At 39.8% G+C, this 21,890-nt stretch overlaps 1 protein-coding gene and 1 long non-coding RNA gene across 8 annotated transcripts in view; one reads left to right on the top strand and one right to left on the bottom strand.

Annotated features, from left to right (window-relative positions):
* LOC104144087 (uncharacterized) overlaps positions 1 to 4,101 on the bottom strand; it is a 37,486-nt gene extending 33,385 nt beyond the window's left edge. For 3 of the 4 annotated variants that reach the window (XR_011139343.1, XR_011139344.1, XR_011139346.1), the window contains exons 1-2: positions 4,013 to 4,101; positions 3,553 to 3,705 (exon numbers count right to left, since the gene is read on the bottom strand). This is a non-coding gene — a long non-coding RNA (uncharacterized lncRNA). Of the gene's footprint in view, positions 1 to 1,657; positions 1,753 to 3,552; positions 3,706 to 4,012 lie in introns of all 4 variants that reach the window. The other variant, XR_011139345.1, reaches the window with a different exon arrangement.
* Positions 4,102 to 4,615: 514 nt separating this feature from the next.
* The window catches only part of KHDRBS3 (KH RNA binding domain containing, signal transduction associated 3), a 98,027-nt gene continuing 80,752 nt past the window's right edge, over positions 4,616 to 21,890 (top strand). For all 4 annotated transcript variants that reach the window (XR_011139342.1, XM_068933381.1, XM_068933382.1 and 1 more), the window contains exon 1: positions 4,616 to 5,101. Coding sequence is in view for 3 of the 4 variants with exons in the window: in XM_068933381.1 (XP_068789482.1) it covers positions 5,014 to 5,101 (88 nt within the window). In the remaining variant the exon portion in view is untranslated. The remainder of the gene's footprint in view (positions 5,102 to 21,890) is intronic.

A 21,890-nucleotide genomic window follows, 5' to 3' on the forward strand; every position in this document is an offset into this window, starting at 1 on the left:
TAGAAAACTGTTTGTAAGTGATTCATGTTGGTTGCATCTAAGAAGAGAGAAGTAGCAAACTCTCTCCAGAGTTAGTGGTTAAAGCAATTAAAAAAATTTCTTCCTATAAGAGCTGAAAATCATAATGAAGATGATGACTAAGACTGGCAGAAATCTAGAGTAATTGGGAAGGGAAGAAAGAACATGATACTGGCATCACAGTTTGGATGATATCACGGATGATGTTTTTCACAACATGAAAAACTGTCATTTACTTATTCTACTGTAGTAGTTTAGATCTGCCACAGCAACACACTATAGGTTGATACTTAATAGGCAGAAGCTAGAGTAGCTCTTGAATAATATGAAGTTATGCTTATTAGAAAGGAGCTGTGGATACTATGAATTTTGTTTTTTTCGTTACTGATAGAGCCGCACAGGAACAGTTGAAACTCACGAGAAAACGTTGTGGAACAATCTTGATAAACCTTTGCCTTCTTCAGCACTGACTTTATAATGTGATATACAAAAGCACAACTTAAAAGAAGCATATGATCCTCACAAAAAAAAAAAAACAAAAAAAAACAAGCAACCAATCAACAACTTGCTTGGCATATCTTCTGCACAATACCATGGAAAAAGGTGCAAAAGAAGTGGAAGACTTGGATGAACAGGTGCATGTGACACTATGGCATGTTACAGTGGCTATAAATAAGGTGGCAATGAGTTTAAGTGTCTGAAAGAATGTTCTTTTTTCTACCTGTATTAGCCTAATACATGATATTTTCTTCCTGCAAACCTTGTTCTCTCAGAAATAAATATTTCTCTTAGAAATACATTTAAAGAAATAAAAAAAAATAAATTTAAAGAAAGGGTGAATGAAATATGAAAGCAATGTAAGAAATCTTTTAAAAGAAATGGCATCAGCATGGCTGCTACTGGAACAATATTCATTTGGGGATGAAAATAGCCTTAACTTTGAACTATGGGGCAAATGCTTGTAAAAGAAAAAGCCATGCTATTTGGAAGAAAGCATCAGGAGCTTCTGAAAAAGGATGCCTGGACATAACGGAAAACTCTTGACTATTTCTTCATACTTTAACACACGTGCAAATAAAAAAAAAAAGAAAAAAAGAAAAAGGTCAGGAATAACAGCGAAAGAAGAGCAATGATAATTTCAATATGCCTAATAGAAATTGGCAAGTGATATATTGGAATACTAAGGAAGCCAGCATCTACTTAGCAACATGCTAATCAGAACTATGGTGAGTCACATCAAGGACACATTCACTAGATGTGGTATTTGTGACAAACTCTTTCCCAAAATAGACTCGGCTTCTATAGGTCTTCAGCTGTATGCATTTTAATGAGCCAAAGTCTCAGATAAATAACTGTTCTGTTTCTCTTATAGTCTTTAAATTGAGACCAAGTAAATCGGAGGTAAAAAAACACAATAAACCCCTGCAGAGTCTAAATGGTCAGTGGCAGCTCGGTATGATCAATGAACACAGGCCACAGCAAATAAAAGCGTGAGCTGAGAGTAAGTTTGGAAAAACAATACTTAGGTGTAGTTACAGTATTAGGAACAAAGACTTTATGACTAAATACTGCTTATAATGCTGCCCCAGCAAATAAGGAAAATAGAATTGCCAAAAGTTATGGAGAACCTCCTACCTACCAGAGGGAAGGTGCAGCTCAGTTACAGCCTCTTCAAGCAGTCTTCAGCTGTCCCCTTACTTGTGTCAACCGGTCCAGGAAGTAAGGAGGTTAAATCTCACCCCAGAGAGTGAAGGTATGAAAAGGTCTTAAAACTTCTATTAAATATTAAATGTTTCTAAATATTAAATAATTAAATAATTCCAAATGTTAATTTTGGTCCTGGTGCTTTAAGAGAAGTAATGGACATTACAACTCACAGTGGTTCCTAACTGATATCTACCTACTGAAATAAATTCCTGAAAATAGCATGTGTGTATTAGCAACAGAGTGCACGTGTGCGTAAAAAACAACAAACTAGTTTATTGCTAGGGAGTAAGTCATGAGTTTTGAAAGTTTGGACTCATGGCTCTTAAAATTGTGTTACTAGTAAAGCTACTATTTACTGGGCAGTTCCTTGATCAAGCAACTTTTTCAAGTTTTGTATAGATTTCGCTAACAAGAAAGCAACCAATCCTTAAAGAGTTGGTGCTTCCTGCTTTTCCTGGACAGCAACGACGATGCTTAGTGGACTTTTCCCAGATCACCACACCATAGGCAGCTTTCTACAGCCTGTTGCTCACAATTTCCCATTTTTTCTGTTCATTTCTTGTTTTATTATATCCCAGTGAATTTCAATGGAGAAAATACTCTACTAGTTAAGTGCAGGCATGGGTTTGAGCAATAGGATATAACGTCCATAACTTTGTAATTGCTACATTATTATATATCTGGTGAGAAATGAGTCTTCCAGACTTCCAGTAAGCCTTTCTATATCTATACTTTCTATATAAATCAGAGGGAACTGGTATACTTTGGGAAGAAATACTGTGGTTTCTTGAAACAGCAAATGTTTATTCAATCAGTTACCAGGGAGAATAAATCTTTTTGCAAGAAAGGTGCATTATGTTTTATACCATATAATATAGCTACCTTTCTGATTGAGTTCCTGTATGCTGTAGAGGGACTTTAAATACCTTTTTAGCTTTACTGGTGAAGGTAGGGATTATTTTCCTCCAGGTCACTCAATAAAGATTAGCCTCCTACACATTGTTCTGTGGTAAAGTTGTATGTGTCTGACTTTTTCACAACAGATGGCTGCATTTCAGTAGTTGTGTATAAGCTGTATAAGGAAGGATGAAATAAAACCTGCATTGTAATCCAACTTTTCCCAGTAGCTTGTTTTATTCATATCCTCAAGTTTGATGTCACGCAGGAGAACTTAAAAAAATGTAAATTTGTTTGTGGTTATTAGTGCTGGGACAGATATATTTGGAGGGGTTGTATATGGAATGTAAATCAATTATTTCATATTGCAACATAACAGATATTGTTTTATATTTTTTATCTTTCTGTTTTATGGGTAAAAGACCGCATGCAGTTCTGGGAAGGGAGCCTTAACTTTGCTTGTTAAGTTCTGAGTGAGTGATTTCTCATGCCAGTCTTTTTTCAGAGCTTTTCTCCTCCCCATCTTGCATGGATGTAACTGAGATATATTGAAAACTTTTTTGGCATTAAGTATAATAATAAATATGACATTATTTTATTACCACAAGTTAAGAATCTTTTTAGTGGTCTTTTAACTGTACCTCATCACTGGAGAGTTCCCTATTGATTTCTCCAATAAACGTTGATTAAAAACGTTACTCTAGCCTTACGATTTTGGCTTTAGCGCTTTACTAATTTTCTGTCTCTCCCTCGGGCTTTTGTCACCAAGGGTTCATTGATGAAACTCCTGAGGTCAAATAAGGAAGCTGTGCAAAGCCTCGAAGCTAAAGCTGAACGTGAGTAATGATCTAATATACTAAGTGTATCCTCTGAAAAATATCTAGGAAAAAAAAAACGCTTGAGCACAATCCCGAGCTTTGCTTCTCCTACCTGTAAAACGGGCTGTTTGCAGCCAGCGTGGCGGCAGCGGAGAGGGCGCGGGCGGGGGAGCGGGTTTCACACCCAGCAGGGCTCGCGGGAAACGGCAGCTCCTCCAGCTCCATCAGGTTGCCACTTCGCAAACCCGCTTCGCGGTGGTCATAACTGAGCAGAAATAAGATTATTTGGCTCATACTTATGAAGTGCTTTATACTACCAGAGAGGAAAGGACAAAATACTGGCTCAATAGTGATTTCGGGGGGGGGGGGGGGGAGAGTTAAAACAGGCTGTTGTTTCTCCTTTGGGAACAAATCTTCCCCCCGGGGCCTCCCCCCCCCCCCCCCGGTAGGTGGTACGGGGGCACAGCCCGGCCGCGGCCTTGCTGCCCCAGCTCGGGGGGCGGCCCGGAGGGGGGGGGGGGGGGAGAAGGCACAAGGTCCCCGCCGCTTTGTCCCTTCGCCTCGTTGCTCACCCGCAGACGGCGGCGGACGAGCGCCCACAGACGCCGAAACGAGTTCGCCGTTATCAGGTTGCATGTTTTATTCATCGGCGGCGCGCGGTTTTAACGGACGCTGCGGGAGGGGCACAGCGCCGGCCCTTCTCTCGGGGGAAGAGGGGGGAAGGAGATGAGCGGCTGAGAGGGTCATGAAAGCGCGCAGCTTTAATGAGAGAGCCCTGCCCTGCGGTCGGCCCGTCCTCGCTGCGTCCCCTCAGGGCACCGCCGCCCCGGCCGCTGCTCGTGAGGCGACGCCGCTCGCAGCCCGCGCGGCGCGACCGCCCCCCCTTCCCCCAACACCCGCGGGGGGGGGGGGAGAGCGAAGCGCACCCACCAATCCCAATCTGCGGTGGGCCGCTGACTGACAACCCAAATCACCCAATAGGAGGCGCCGGCTGAGTAGGCGGGGCCATTAGCGAAGGAGGCTGGGCCAGCACCACCCATTGGGAGGGGCTGGAGGGCGGGGGCAGTGGGGCAGGGGAGGGGGCGGGGCTTAACAGGCAGGAGGGCGGGGCTGAAGGGCGGCAAGGGGGCGGGGCTTGTCCTGGGGTATATAAACCTGGCGCCGAGGGGTTCGCCCGTTCAGTCGGCGCGGCGCCGCGGTGTGAGCGGTTTGTCGGCTGGCTGCTTTTTTTTTTTTTTTTTTTCCCCCCCCTCGTTCTTCCCCTTTTTCTTCTGAGCGCGCGTGTGAGGGGGAGGAGGGGCTGAGCGGCTTTCGGGGCCCCGTTGTGCCTCCGCGGAGGGATTTACCCGCGGCCGGAGCGAAGGGGGAGGAGGGTTGGAGGTGGGGGGCGTCCCCCGGCCTGCGCCCCCATCGCCTGCCCGCTCTGGGCCGGGGGCTGGCGGCGCTTCCCTCTGGCTGCGTCCCCGCCGCGGCGGGCGGGAGGCGGCCGGGGGGGAGCGTTGCCTCGAAGGATTTATCGCCGCTTGGGACCCGGCCCCGCGTCGCTGCCGGCTGCCCCGTTGGGTTCGCCGCCATGGACGAGAAGTACCTGCCCGAGCTGATGGCGGAGAAGGACTCCCTCGACCCGTCCTTCACCCACGCGCTGCGCCTCGTCAGCCAAGGTGAGCGCGGGGGAGGGGGGGGCGCCCGCCCTTCGCCTCCCCTCCCCCCCGCCGCCCCTCAGGGGGCCGCGCGCGGGCTGCGCCCCGCTCCCCCCCCCCCCCACGCGCGGAGCCTCCGCGGAGCCGCTCGCCCTCGGGCAGGGGTTTTGGAGCGGCGGAGTGCGGGGCTTAGTGGCGGCGGTTCGCTTTGTACCACCTGGCTCTCTTCCCCCCTCCTCCCCCCCCCCGCTTTGTTTTTTCTTCTTTTTCACTTTTTTCTTTCTTTTTTTTTTTTTTTTGCGGGGCGCTGGCGCCGCGCGAGGGGCAGCGCATCTCGCGTGACCCGGAGCGTTGCCTTTATGGAGGGAGGAGGCTTCGCGGGCTGCTGCTCCGGCAGAAGGAGCACCTCGCCCCTGCCCGCCCGCCTGCAAGCGGTGGGAAATGTAGCACTGAAGCCTCCCGCATCTCCAGCCTTCCCGTGCTGCTTGAAAGGTTGCTTTTACGCTAGCAAACGCGTGGTTTTCACTGAAACTGTCCCAAATTGGGTGGTTGCATGTGGAGAATTGCTTTAGTCCTCTGCACTAGGCTATTCATTCTCCCACCCTGCTCCATTTTCTCCTATTCATAAGACTTTTCCCCTCCCTAAAATGTTTCTGGGTAGATCGATATTGTTTGTAAGCAATAGATTATTGTTTCTATATGCCTCAATATTTTTTTTTTTGAAAGGAGTTTGCAGACTAAGCCTTTTCCTAGAAACTTGTGACCCTAATATATTAAGGAATCAAAACCACATCTTGCTGAATCTTTTCAATACCTAACACATGTTTGCTTTGCGATTATAAAACTTCATATATTCAGAAATGATTTCTCTGCATCCCCCCCAAGATATTTCACTTTGAAACGTTTGATGTATCGTTTCACTGAAGTACTAGCTCTTTGTTTAAATGACACTTTACTGGATATAAAACTCGTTTCCTGTGATTCACGTGATGTGGCTTAATGTAAATTTGGTGCATTGTATGGAAGACAGGTGACTTTGGAATGCAAGTCTTCTATGAAATCAAACACTTGAGACACTTTGGAACAGTCAAATAAAACAAGTTATGAACTGATCCTGTAACTTAAAATGACAGCCCCGATGACTCTGGCTTCTATTACTTGGAGTGATTGCAAAGCTGCGCTAGTGAACTTTACTTCATAATAGCTTAGAGCTGTTCCAGTTGTGCGATTTCTTTGCCTTGATTGACATAGCTTTTTGTGTAATGGACTACAAAATGTCAATCTCAATCTGAGGGAGAGTCGACTGTTTTCTGAAATATTCTGTGTTTGCAGGTAGCTGTCAGTTTTAGCTGTGAAATGCATGTGCCTGGTGGTCTGTAGCTGCATGTCCTTGGACTTGGTATTCTGCATATTTTTCCCTAACTTACCAGTCTTAAGCAATGGATTGGTTTTAAAAAAAAAAAGAAAACCCATTGTTCATACTGGCATTTTTGACAGAGTGGCACTATTGATAGTGTTGGAGGGGAAGTATTAGCAAGTAGTTTTGTGTTGTGTGCTGTAAATAAACTTGTTTAACATTTTTAGCTTGATGGCTGAGATTTTTATGGTTATAAATTAGTGAAGTTCCTCCGCAAATAGTGAAGGAAGGATTATTTTAGATTTCTGTGTGTGTAAATTATTTTAAGGAAGTTACAAAAGCATGTGAATTCTTATTTTACAGTTAGTCTTTATGAAAGAGTATGCATGATTGTACATCTAATGTTTCTTGGGACTCTGATAGCTTTTTGGAGTACATTGAAACAAGTGATATTAGAGGGCAGAAATATAAAACTTCTGGCTTTTTCTAAAATCATGTAATACTTGGTGTCTTAATGTATACTTTCAGCTCCAAAAATAAGTGGTGCATTCAGTGAAAAAAATATAGACAAATACATGGATGCAACCTTGTTGTTCTAGTGTCTGGATTTTTTGCTTGCTTTGAAAGTGCAGTCTTATGTTAAGATCTGATTTGAGTATTACAGCTATTAGGGACAAGTAACTAAAAGTAAAGCTCAGTAGTCTGTTACCTGTAGTATACAATGCAGATTTGTGTAGTCCTTGTGTATAACTGTGTTAGACAGTTGTGCAGTCACCAGGGAGCCAAATGAGGTGAGACATCTGTATAATAAAGTAGGAAATGTAACACTTAAAAAAACCCCGTGTTTTACAAACCCATCTCATTCCATCATGACACTAACTTTAGAAGTGTCTGGTTCATTATTTTGCTGTAATTGTAAGTAACTATTATTAGGAATGCAACTGTAACTACTGACTTGTACTTTTTAAGTCGGATCCCCCCCCCCCCCCAAGTGTTCTCTCCCCTTTCTAGAGTAGTTCATATGAAATGACTGGTATAATATTTTTAAGTTAAAGTTGCGTTAATTTTTCAGTTTAGAATGGAATGGGTGTTTTTTTCAATTTTGTCTTCACCCAGGTATTTGTGCGAATGTCTTTACAACAGGTTTTAAGTGCTTAAAATAACCAGCTTAATTATGTAATAGTTTTTTGACTTCTGGCTGTCTTAATAGTATTACACTTATTGTTTACATTTACTTTAACTGAAATACTGTAGGTAAGCCAACTTTCTTCAGAAAACTAGTATTGCTTTATAAGAAATATAGTTGAATTGGGAAATTCTTCTGAGACTCTGAAGAGAGCGGAGTGCATGTACTGCTTAGACAAAAAAAAATCATTAGCAAATCTCTACCCATGCTGAAATTTGTTTTCTAGGGAGAAGTGGTCCTACATCTAGACTTTTAATCTGTTAATTGTATTTCTCAAATGGAAATGGACACATTTGCATATTTTATGCTTATAATTGCAAATTATAAATTGGATAGACAAATTGCATAATTGTAAATGGTGAGCTACTCAGGATGCTTTTTTAGAGTTCCAGTATAGCCTCTTAGGAAAAAAAGAACATAATAGAGATGACTAGGATGCTAGGAAAATACTCTGAAAAAAGATTCTTAATACTATCCAGAATTAAGAGATGGCAGCACCTCCTCTTACCCTGTAAAACCTCGTTTTCGATATTTTAGTAGCATTTAAATCAAATATCTATATCCTGCATTGTTGCTGCATAGTACATGGAAGCACTGATTTTTCATGTTGAAAATTCTGAAGTCACTAGAGACTTACCTTTTGGGAAACAAATAAGAAAGGTTTTGTTAGAATTGTGCTTTAAACGAACACTGAAATACTCAACAACTGCTTATGTTATAGAACATGAGAAATCTTTTGCAGGTGGCTAGAATGTATTCTTTTTGACTTTGATCAGATGTTTCACTTGGATGCTTGAAGAACATTACAGATAAACTTTTTAAAAGGCTTAATCTTTTAAATATATAGATGCGAAACAAGCTGGCTTCTAATATGGAGCAAGATGGTCCTGCTAATAGGATTAATCTGCAGCTGGTAGCAAATAGTGGGAATGGCAATATTATGCCCTCTTATCTTAGACATTGTAGCTTCTGTAAGTGAAAAACCTTGGGGAAGATGAGGTTCTGTGATTTCCCTATGAAGCAGCAGAAGATTAGTATTTTTGCATTGTTTCTATTTCAGATCTTGTCAGATTCACATACAAAAGCATTTTTCAATATTTGAATGTGAAGATGTAGAAAGTGATGTGTTTTCTGAAGTCATACTAGTTCTCTGTGCATCATTAGAAGGCAATATGGGTAACTTCCTTCTCAGCCTTCCTTGAGATAGCTTGCTATTATGTCACAGAAACACTGTAAAATATCTATAGCTTAATAAAGTGGCAGCTTGCTTTTTTGGACTTTGTAAGTGACTTTAAGAAAATATTAAATATTTTCTTATGGACACTTTTATTTGAAAACTGCAGCATATAGTACTCCTAACTTAAAAATAATTTTTAGTACAGGAGAAGAGCAATCCAAATCCCCTACAAAGTAAAGGAGAAGCTGTTTTACCTGGTCATAGTTAAGTTTGCCAGACTTCTGGCAGTTAATTTGGTATCTGACAACGCTCTTTAAAACCTAAAGAGTTGTGGTCAAGTGCTGATGGGTCAGAGAAACCAAGCCAAGCAACTTGTCTAGCTTTAGATATGCTGAACCTCTGGCAGTTCACTGTCAACTTCCCTGATGCGTGATCATGGCACCCTTCACCAAGCAAGGTTTTGTTTGTAAGGCAGGCTGTTTGTTTGCCTCTTGGTTTGGACCTAAGACGTTTGTAAATATAATATTGATTGTTTATAGCACCACTAGTGAACTACAGTAATGTAGGAAAAGATCGGTAAGAAGAATTCGCAACTTAATTTCATTTCTCTTATTTGAGACCTATGTATAGTACTGATTTATGACAAATATTTTGTGAATGTTGGGTAAAGTGTGTGAAATTGCAGACTGAAGAAGCTAGCTGTAAATAAAATGTGTTGATACCAGACATGTTTTTGTAACAAAGGGAGAAATTAAACCAGTGCCTGGCACTTGTTTATTTTGTGTCATGTTAAGTGTGTAGGTGTAGAGAACTCTGTAATCAAAGTCAGGACAGCTAAAGTCTTCGCTCCAGAAGGCAGTGAGTCTTGATGCTGTTGCTGAAAGACAGTTTTTACTTCCTTCTATGTGGATTATACCTGTGGACCTCTTCCTTCCAAACTGGTTTTAGTTACCTCAGAATTTGAGGTTATATCTTAAACGAATGCGTCTACCCTTTGCTGTCACAACGAGATACACAGGAATAGCAAGCCTTCCCAACAGTAGATGGCTGTATGTGCTAGCTATATATTGAATCACTTTACTGCCTAGTGCAACTCATAGTGAATGTTAAAGGCTTGCTGGTTCCTGTGTGCTAACTTTCAGGAGCAGTGAAAAAATAACTAGAAATTTCCTGAAAACAGTATTTCCCATATCCCAGATTCCCATATCCCAAGTTCTTTCCGTATCAAGGAGGACTCAGAGTGCGAAAGTGTACCAATTTACTACATTGTGCGGGTTAAGTCTGACTTTTCTGTTCAGTGCGCAAGGGATAGCGTTGTAAAAATAGTTGAAGTAGGACCTTAATAAATTAAGGTTCCATGGACAGTATTAACTTGGAATAAATATTCCTTGGAATGGAAAGACTGGTGGGTATATAGCAATGATTTTCCTTCTTCGTATGATTCTAATTTTTCACAATTCTAAAATTTAGTTTGCAGTTAAGTGATATTCATATTTTCTATGATCTAAATAATCAGTTTGTTCATGTATCGTTGTCTCCTTTTTCCTGAGGACAAGGGTGTGTTCTGCAGCCTGGAACAGACATGTCTGTTCCAGTCCTCAGCCCCTAATAGTCTTATGCTCAACTATTGTATAACGTCACTCCCCTTCATTCGTCATTGCAGCCTATCTCACATGAATGAGGAAGAAGCAACATTAATTTCAAGTGTCCTTCTTTCTGAGGCTGTCAAAACACTTTATGAAGGTCATAGGCATTTTGCAATAGAAGTGTAGATAAAGAAAACTGGGATGTTACTTTAATAGGATGCTCCAAATAATCCTGAGTTGAGGTACTTAAGTTTTGTGAGTTAAATACGTATGTTCCTCAGACAGGGTCTCACTTTAAGTTGTCCTTCTTAGAGGTTAACCAGGAGGTAAAAATCCTTCTATTATCTTCCAGTAATCAAACTTTAGGAAAATAGAGCCTGTGAAAATTTGAGGAGGGGGAGAGCAGAGGGAAACAGTTATTTGCGGACTTTATGCACAGCACAAATTTAATAGTGATTGTAATACGCATGCATATCGTTTGCTGGCATCCCCATGAAACCAAGGGAGATTGACTTAGGTATTTCTGTCTGGTTAAAATATTATGCATAGTAGTGAAGAAATAAGTCTGTGTTCTTAGATCTGTGAGTGAAGAAGCAATATTTGGTTTGTTTGTCCCTCATGTCTCAGCCTGGCCATACTTTGTGTGTTCACTAACATGCTTGCTTTGGAAGCTGATGTTTTTGTAATGGCTGACCCTTTGCTTTTACTCCAGCAAAACTGTATTGGGAAAGTCATTGGAGCTCTTAAGAATTATAAAGACTCGAATCTGTAATTGCTGAAAGCAGAGGGAAGTGATTTATCGAGTGTTCTACTCATGTTAACAGGGACACTGCAAAATGCAGTGTAAGATAATCATACTTCACCCTAGGCTTATCTGCTCTGAAGCATGACTCTAGCCTGCAGCCACTCACCAATGATCACATTTAGTCTAAAACTGACTTCTAATTTACTTGCACACTTACTTTGACAGTCAATGAGAGAGATCGAATTTAAAGGTTTCAAATTTAAACTGACATGGTTTGTCACTTTCAATCCTTTTCGACACCAGCCATGCAAATTAAAAGTGTAACCTTCTGAGTACTTATTTACTGGAGAAATCAGAAGGAGGGTTGCTGCACTCCTGGCCCCTGGCTTGTTTGACTTAACTTGCATGAAGCTGAAATCTACATATGTGACCTTTGTGCCCTGTGAGTTGTCTCTCCTCTGACTTAAGAGTATAATTGAGAAACAAGAGTTTTGTATGCTCTCTGATTTGAAATAATTAGGTATCAAAGTTCAGGATTGAGTAGCCTTTGCAAGATATTTAACGTGGTACTGCATGACTTTTTAATTAGTACTAAGCAATTTCAGTAAAAAGCATGTTTAAATGGATTAGCTGGTAACTGACATACCTAATATTTCATGGTGAATTAGCTGACTATTCTTAGCTGAGCTCTACAGGAGCTTAATGTTTACATTTATGCTGATTTCCAAATAGAAAATCACAGAATCGTTTAGGTTGGAAGGGACCTCTGGAGATCATCTCGTCCAACCTCCCTGCTCAAGCAGGGTCACCTAGAGCATATTGCCCAGGATCACATCCAGACGGGTTTTGAAGATCTCTAGCGAAGGAGACTCTACCACCTCTCTGGGCAACCTGTTCCAATGCTCTGTCACCCTCACAGTGAAGAAGTTTTTTCTCAGGTTCAGGTGGAACTTCCTGTGGTTCAGTTTCTGCCCATTGCCTCTTGTCCTGTTGCTGGGCACCACGGAGAAGAGGCTGGCCTCATCCTCTTGACACTCCCCCTTCAGATACTTGTACACGTTGATGAGATCCCCTCTCAGTCTTCTCTTCTCCAGGCTCAACAGGCCCAGCTCTCTCAGCCTTTCTTCAGAGGAGAGGTGCTCCAGTCCCCTCATCATCTTGGTAGCCCTCCGCTGGACTCTCTCCAGGAGTGCCATGTCTCTCTTGTCCTGGGGAGCCCAGAACTGGACACAGTAGTCCAGGGGAGGCCTCCCCAGGGCTGAGGAGAGGGGCAGGATCACCTCCCTCCCCCTGCTGGCAACACTCTGCCTAATGCACCCCAGCATCCCATTGGCCTTCTTGGCCACAAGGCCACACTGCCGGCTCATGTTTAACTTGTTGTCCACCAGCACTCCCAGGTCCTTCTCAGCCTGGTAAATGGTAAATAAGGGCATGACAGTTACACTAGGCGAGTGGTGTGTCTTAAGTACCTGAGACCCAGGAAGGCAGGTCTAGTTTACAAAATGGGAGCTGGATTGAAACTGTTCTGGGAATGACTTAGGGGCCTTTTACCGCTAGCTGAGCATGATTTCACAGTACATCACTCTAGCAAGAGAACTAATATTGTCTCTATGGCCTTATAACTAAGGGCGTATGGAGTAGGATTAGGGAATTTTATTTTCTTAAGACATTCTGCATGTGCTGCTTAATCTTTGAGAACATCTAGAAAAAGTCCACAAAATACTTCACAAGCATGAGAACATCTGTAAGCTTGTTACTAGTCCGTTTTGAAAATAATGGTCACTGACTTATATTTTGAATATAGAAGAAACAGGAACATAAAGTACCAAGAGGCCCTTTAACCTAGTGGTGAATTGTGTAGCAAGAAGCAGTGACTAAGTGTAAATGAAAAGTAGAGCCTAGTACTTGAGCTGTGAGTGGTTAACTGTTGAAACAAATACAAAACAAATACAGGAGGTGGTAGGTTCTCAGTCTCTTGACATCTTTGAGCAGTAGGTTAGGCTCTTTATGGGGAGCTGTCAGTGAATTGGGGTATATGGCAGGTGCAGACTGGATTTTTAGTACAAGTCACAAAATTGCAAGAGAAAATTGCAAGAAGAATTGCAACTGGAGAGGTGGAAGGATGAAATGTTTTTGTGCCATAAGCTCCGAAAGCTGTGTTTTTGAGTGTCTTGACAGCTAAGCAACTCCTGTTTTAAGACAGGATAAATACAAGAGTAAAGGATTCCTTTGCTGAAACTCAACTTTGTCATATTTATCTCTTACTGTACTTCTCTTGGTCTGCTCTGGTGTTGTCATTTTTCATTGTATCATCTCACCTCTTTGTCAAGTTAAAATTAACAAGAAACAGGAAAGTGGAATGAATTTCCTTCCTTCCTATTCTCCATTTCCAATTACTGTTATGTGGCTGGCTGCCTTCCATTTCTTATCTGATATGTTTATCAGACTTTTGGCTTCAGCTAACAGCTCAACAGGAGCAAAGTTGCAAGGCGACAAACAAATGTCAACTTAATGTTATCTGCTGGTATATTTTTTTTTCTCGAGTATAGAGGAGTTCTTTATAGGTCTTCATGATTTTTGGGAGGGGAAGAATTGCATCTCAAAATACTTAATCTAAATGATTAGAAATCATTTCAGTAAATCTTTATAATCCAAAAGAAAATTTTTTATTCAGTGAAAGAATATTAACCTTTTCCTTCACTGTGCAGGTCTAGGTGCAATGTGGTGACAGTGAATTTGGAGTTTGTTTCCTAGAAATTTTTGAACTTTAATCCATTTGATTTGTACAAAAGTAATACTCACTAGGGGAAGATGATTTTCCATGCATGTGGTACTTAAAGATCTAGAATGAAATTGAGATTGCTGTTGTGGTTGGTCTGACACTGAATATCCTGCTGCATTCATTGTTACATGCTTGGAGAGTGAACGCATCTGCATTCTCTACCTCTGATTGTCCAACAGTTCTCTGGAAAGCACGTTTTAGGTATTTTCAACCAGTTTTTCTGCTGCATAGAAATAATAATGTTTGAAACATGCAGAAGCTGAAAGACTGGTCTCAATGCAGTGAAAGTTCAGGTATCTCCTTTTGTGTTGATTAACTGGTAATGGACAGTAGTCTTCATTGCTGGCTCCTTTTGATTTATACCCCATTTGCTGTTTCTCGGGGACAACCAGAGGTGGCAGGGAAGCAACCGTGCAAACTTCTGTCAGGATGATGCATCTCTGGTGGCGGCAGTCTGGTTCCAGCTTACTGAGCTCCTTAACTGTCTGACACTGAATATCTGTGCATTCTTCATGTCTGTAGTTTTTATTCATGTCTTCAGCTTGTTGGCAGGAGAAGATGGGAGAAGTGACATACCATCTCCCATGCAGACTTAAGTGATACAGTTCTATGGAGTAAATAAGTGAGACAGACTCATATATTTTAATTCACCCTTTTCCCTTCTACCCTCCTCCAAGCTAATCATATCAAATGATAATTTGTTTTACAAAAGTGAATGTATTGCAGCATAATATTGTTTCATGACTTTTTGTTGTGTTTGACTATTCACTTTGCAAATCCCATTTTCCTCTTCTGGATTTCATATAGGTTGGCTGAATAAAATGTTATTAGTCCGTTTGTAGTTTTCTGAATGGCCACAGCTAAGTGCTTTTTTCACTGTACTAATTATCTGACTCTTTCATGATCAGTATTTCAGCCTGCCTTTGTTCTGGGAGCAAGATGCCCTAATTTCAAGAAACAGGAGTGTCACAGTTCTTTGAGTTCTGAGGTTTTCTGCTGTTATAGGAGTTTTGCCAGTTTTTGGGAGTAGGTGGGTTTCTCTCTTGGAAAAAAAACTTACTAAAGATTTGACTTGGTTTCTCCATTTAAATCCTAATTGTATGTGAAGGAACTTTTGCTCGTATGTTAAAGCAATGCCTTTAGCCCTAGCTAATATTTCTTTTCTAGGGCTGTCCTAATGTGATGATGCCTTAGCATGAATCTGAAAGGTAAAATGTGACTCCTCAGCAGTAGATTTTAAGACTGGAAAGGAATGTTGTGATCCATTTTGCCTTCCAACACAATTGTAATACAACTTAGTTTTAAAGATCCTCTTCATTTGTCATATACCCTTGACCTTCATAGTATACTGTACATCCATGGTCAGGAAAAATGATTCAGTTTTTATTAGCCTACTTGATAACAGAATACAGCAGAAGAGCTGTTTTTAAAGTTTGTGTCTGTTCTTTAAGCAATTTTTCTGCAGACAGTCTTACTTGAAGTCTTCAGAAGTCTGTTAAGACAGTGTGGAAAAAACGTCAGGAATGACATAACTCCTTCCTGCTGGATTACTATACTTAAATTAGATATCCTTTTAAGATTTCTTCCAGACTTATGTTCTTCTGTGAGCTTGTCTGGGGGGGTCTCTGGTAATTATGAAATAGTAATCTGAGCACACCTTGGAAAAAAAGAGATGGTTTCCACTGTGACATTTTCCATAGAATATCCTAATGTTGACGTTTTAGAGACTTAGGTTACCAAGAATGCTTTTTGAATAGTACTTTCCATCTCTGTTGGGAAACGTTGGGATCCATCACCATGCGTTTTTTTGTTTGCTTTTTTGAAGCATTTTTCGGATGCTTTTTTAAAAAACAGCCTGTGTCTTCAGGATGATGCTGCAGCCCCTTAACTATAAATACTGAAAATGCTCCAGCAGGGGGAGCCGATATTCAACCTAAAAAACTATCTACTGAAGTGTGAGACTGGAACTTGTCGGTGTGGTCTGAAGGTGTACTCTGGGAAAAGGAAGTTGTGGGGCCTTGATGTTTGTCCCTTGCAACCAGGGAAACTGGGAGCTGCTGTTGTAGGAACCATATGTGACTGCTGCAGTCATCTGTGTTGGGTTGGCATTGTAACTTTTGAAGTCAAACACCTTTGTGTTCTCTGCTTCTTGGAATGCAGATCCCTCTTGAAGAAAATAGAAATAAATGGATAGTCTGGAGACTTGAGTATTTATAAGCTTTTTAAATAAATATTACTTGTATCCAGTGTTTGATTATGAAAGGTTGCTGTTCAAGCTATAAAGGCTTTAACTGATAACTGCCTATTTGAAATCAGCTCTGGTTTCATCTTGGCTTTACCATCTCACAGGTGTTTGTCCCTTTACTCCTTGTACCTTGACTGTAATCTTAAGCTTGAATATGGACCAAATGCTGTATTTGTAGTAGAACTACTTTTTCTTTGGGCTACCGCTTTCTGAATACAGTAGAGGTGCGTGTTGGTGGAAATGGCTTCTGCCTGTGCTGTTCTCCTGATGTATGCTTTAATAAGGCTGTCAGTCCAATATGATGAGTGTTTAAATGAAGTTTTTAAAGCATACATCAAACTTTTTGAACTAAGCTGTCTTAGAATCTCACATAATTATCAGGTGATTAAATGGAAACTGCAGGGAAGCTTCCATAATGTTACTTATGCTTCTGCTTCTCCAAGGATTCCAGTTGCTGGATAGTTTCCTACTTGGTCTTTGTGTTTGGGGAAAGTGAAATGGATGGATAAAATTGAGCTACAGTCCTCCTATTTGCCACTTGGAGGAAGAGGATAGTAAAACTTTATTGACCTCATTTTATCTGGTTTGTTGAAATCCTTTGCTTAATTTGTTATCATATTAGAATAATATTTGACTAGAACTCCAATCTGTAGTTGGTAGTTGAGTAAATTTTTCAGAAGTAAAGATTCATTATTCATGAGTCTGTGCAAATGGTGCTAATCATGTAATTGTCTCTTGTCAGTGTTTGTCTGAGGTATTTTTGGGCACTTCATTTGGAAGGTTTTGGTGCTGTTATCAAATCAGAGATTTGATGCTTTTGCACACAGCCATCTGAATGAAAAGCAGAGTACTGATTACAGAAAACAAATATAGTCCCTTTTCTGTTCTGATTTAACACCTTAAAACATGAGTGTGTGTATTTGTCAGTAATGGATGTCAAGCTGTGTTGTAATAAAACAAATGCTAGAGAAGGTTATTTTCCCTTCATTTTATTGATGGCTAATTACCTATTGAGCTGTAAAAATTATAGTCAATCAGCTTTTGGTAATAACCCCTTTCCCTTTTCACCTTACAGCATTTTGTCCTCAGGACAATTATCCTGAGATGGAAGAAATTTTTACATGTAACTAATTGAAATCCTAGCCGAATAGTGAAAGTGGTTTCAAGCTAGGGCACAAAATGAAGAATTAAGAGCAGATGGCTCCTTCAGAAAAATAGATTAAGGAGAAGAGATGCTCCTGGCCAGCTACATAGTTAATCCCTTGCCTCTTGTCAAGAGCTACTGGCACTTGCTAGTTATTATGCAAGAAAAATAAAATAGCAGGTATATGAATTTAATGAAAGGAAAACTTTTCCTCTGTTCTAGGTCTTGTAGGTGTGGTGTTCATATTTTTAGTTTAAGATATGGCTATAGTAAATTGGAATAATAAACTGTTAAATAAGATCCATACTGCTTCAAAAATGGGTACTAGCAAAAAATCCTGAGACTGAAGTTCCTTTTTTATTCAGTGAAGGTTCCTTCTGGCATCGCTGTTGTTTTCTTGCTCTATGAAATGCACTGTGACTGCTGTCTTCAAACCCTCATGTGAGAAACTTGATAAAATCTTTGTGCATATTTATGTCCTGATGACTTGAGGAAAAGAATTTGCTAACTTTCCCATGTTTAATATTAGTTTCTAGTTTTAGTATTAAATGGGCAGCCTGTCTGTTTGGTTAAGTACCTTTATTTCTTAAGACTATATTAAGCAGCACACATTCAAGCACTTTAAGTAGTTATTCTCTTTTTGAACTAGATGAAGTCATTCTTGCACTCATAAAATACAGTCAATGAATCCAGGTGAGTAGATTAATCTTAATATCTCTTAATCTGCATGAGAACCATACCTTAGTAAGACCTGTTCATGGGACTAAGTGTACACTAAGATGACCATTTTGGTACTTTAAAAGATCATTGGAGAACAAAAGATATTTTGCTCACCTGTTACAGGAGTGATGCAATAATATACCTTACTAAATAGTTATTGCTTCTTGGCTGTTCTTCATCCTTTGGGCCCCATAACTCTGCACTTCCTTGGCAGCTGCCTAGAAATTTTATAAATTCAGCCCCTTAGCCAGCTGCCACATCTAGAAGGTAACTCGGCTATTTTTTATCCCATATTTTGGGAAAAATCAAGCATCAAATTTTTCCATCTAAAAGCTCGTGTGAACATTACTGCAGCCAGAAGCATTGACCCCTCATGTTCTTGGTGTTTGCACTTTCCTTCTTGTGCCTCAGCAGCAGAAGTGCTGAGAAGCAGCAGAACCTTGAATATATGTAATTATAAAGATAGGTGGAATATGCCAAGCAGAGGTCTGGTTGGTGGTAGCTGCTGTGTTTTCCCAGCACTGTTGACATCCCAAGCCAGCAGTGCCTGCTGAGCTTTGATTTTGCTCTCGATTTTTATGTGTACATCACTGATTGTGAACTATTCCACTAAATCTTAAGCTGCCTTGTGTGTGTGCCTCTTTCTAATAGTTGACTATTCTGGGCAAAATTTGTAGAAATAAACTGAGATTTATTTAAACCATTAGAGAAATGCCTAGTATAGGAATTACTACCATAAAGAAAATTTTTCTTTTTCCCAGCATTGATTGAGTATATTTATGTTTAGTAAAAGGCAGGAAATTTAAACTTTAGGTGGATTAAAGTATTCATTCTGAAAGGCTGGTTTATCACATAACTACACAATTTAGTATTACTGTTTCAGAAAACTAGAAAGGAAACATCACATTTTCCCTTTCTACATAGGTACTTGATTTTAAATTGCTTTAAATCTAAATTTTTTTATTTAACTGAATTTTTCAGTATTTTGATTCCACAGAGTCCTTGTACAGAAAGGAAACAGTATAGATATTTTGCTTTCACAGTGTCGGAAAGAGTTGATGTGCTTTGGAGAAGCTAACCTCAGATTTTCTTTTAAATACTTTTCTCCTGAAGAAAAGCACATTTACCTTTTATAAACAGATTTATTTACCTGAAATATACCACTAATCTGCTCTATGATCTGTGTTCAGAGGACACTGTTCAGTTTTACTTAAGTTAAAAAGCATAGGACCCTTGTTTTGGATTACATTTGTCATTCAAAGCTACTATGGCAAATAAAACATTTATGGAGGGGTTCTATCAAATGCTAGTAGAACTATAGCCTCTATTTTAAAACTTTCTGTCTATACAGAGAGTTTCAATTTACTTTAAAGCTTGCTGGTGGAAATGGATATGTTAAATTTGTGTGGGTATAAGTCATGGAGGTCTGTTTTGTTTTCAATCATAAAACTAGAGAATTATAAGGATAATATTCTGTTACGTGAATTTTGGAAATATTAGTTTAGAAATAATAAAAAAACCCTCTTACACTCAGCTAGGCAGATGCCATAAAAGCTGGAAGATCGTTTTTTGAGTGAAATTACTAAATGGACTACATGATCCTACAGAAGATAGACTTATTGTGGACTTAGACCTCATTTTCTTCCTTGAAAACCTAGCCTTTTGGCAGAGAAGTTTAATCCTTCATTTGCTTGCGAGAATTCCAGTTGGGATGGTCTGAAAGCTGTTTTTTCAAGATGGATCATGCTTGTAAGGAAGTCTGATTTTTTTTTAGTCTGAAATGCCATAAATTTGGGGAGATTCTCATATAGGGTAAATACCCCAGGGCTCAAAAAGTGAAACAATGCCCCCATGCTCTCCTTCTGCATTTAGACACCTTCTTAAATGTTATGGTGTGGTTTTGGGGAATCTTTTCTTTACTCTTCACTATAATTCATGATTGTAAAGTTTATTTTAAAACATGCCTACCTTAGTTTCTGTAGTCTCTTATATAGTGGAAATAGTGTTTTCTGTAGTATGTATGTGTCAACAATATTCTAATTGCTACATAGGTAAACTGCGGGACTGTAGAGCGTTTTAAATAGAATTGAGTAATATCACTTTAGACTTTTTATTGTCTCTTAAATGTATCAACAGTTTCTACAAAAATAGCAGCAGGTGAGTAATTTTCTCTAAAATTCTGGAAGTGAGATTGGTCAGGTAACATCGTAGGTCTTGTGCCTGTTTGACAAGTCTCAGATGAGTCAGCAGTCTGGAATCAAACAAAATATACTTACGTATTTTATCCTTACAAGTTAAGGATCTAACCTACTTATTTGTTTCTGCAGGACATGCAGAAATAAAGGACATAATTCAAGCCAGAGAAATCTCTATCTTTAACTGCTGAAAGCATATAGGTGTGCTCTTCATGTTCCACTGTATGTTGAAGTTCACAGTGAATTTTATAAACAAGCTTAATATTTAGAATGCCTTCTAAAATATGAATAGAGATAAACTTCCTTGTTTAATACTAATTTGTATAACTTATTCTTCTAGAGTGGATTCTTGTTCTGAATAAGCCTTCATACGCTTCTCACCATGAGGATAGTCAAGCATTGGAATAGGTGACTTGTGTAGTAAAATCTGCCATTGGAAGAAATTTTCAAGACATGGCTAGACATAACTACAAAAAAATACTGAGATATCTAATATATAGGGTTTAGTATTTATTATGCTTGCAGGTAGTAGTCATATTAGATCCAGTGGAAACTGGTTTTCTCAAGGCCTGACAATGCACTCAAGTGTCCAGTGCTAACTCTAGTTTTACTGAATACAGTACAAGAACTTTGCTTCATTTCCATTCCATTTCCTAATACTATGTGAAACAGTAACAGGTAACAGGTTTTTATTGGACTGAAATATGTATTTTAGGCAGTATGTTCTCAAACAGTGGGAAGAGGCAACTTTGGAGGAATGAGTGTGCTTTCAGCCACACAAGTATAATGATGGTGTTATGGAGAAAGGAAACAGTGGGATATTATATATTAGATCACTCCTTTAAATCTTTCTCTAGGCTAACTGAGTATCTACAGTGATCTTGTCTGAAAAGGCAACACCAATTTCTAGCATGATTTAAAGTATCAAAAATGTCTTCCTGGGCTACAGTATTATGCTAAAGTAAATTCTACAACTTTTGTGGCACTGAAGTGCAATTTGGTTTCATTTCATGAAAAAGCAGTTGAACTGTGAAATGTACCATTTTTACAGTCACGTCTTAGAGGTCAGTAAAGGATTTTAGCAGGATATGAACAGATTCCTTGAATAGGTAGATACATTCCTTTTTAGAGTAAGGATAAACCAACTAGAATAAATTGTCAGCGATGATCTCCATGGAGGAAGGATGGGTGGGTGTCCTGACAGTTGGCAGGCAAGTGTCTTCTGTAAAAAATCATGTAGTTAACAATGCATGAATGAACTGCAAAATAGACTTCACAAAAGTGTATTGTCATTACCTTAGAGGATTTCTCATGAGTTCTCACTGCAAATAAATCTTGGGATAGCAGCAGAGTGTGGAATTGAGGAAGACTAATATCAACAGGGAAATAAGAGGCAACAAAAATATTCCCTTTAAAAAATCCTTTTAAAACTCCTGCAAAATTGGGTAGAAATTAGTTCAGACATGAATTAAGTGCCTTGCTAAAAGTTCAGTATGTAATGCTTATTTTCAGCTTATTTAACAGCAGTTTGTTCTGCCTTTGGTTGAGGAAATTTACCCCCCACAGCTACTGATTTTGTGAAGCAATGCTCATTACCACAGAATGATTGAGGTTGGATGTGACTTTGGGATATCATCTTGCTCAACCCCCCCTGCTTGGAGCAGGGTCAGTTA

The sequence above is a fragment of the Struthio camelus genome, chromosome 2 (assembly GCF_040807025.1).
Source record: "Struthio camelus isolate bStrCam1 chromosome 2, bStrCam1.hap1, whole genome shotgun sequence".
NCBI lineage: Eukaryota > Metazoa > Chordata > Aves > Struthioniformes > Struthionidae > Struthio > Struthio camelus.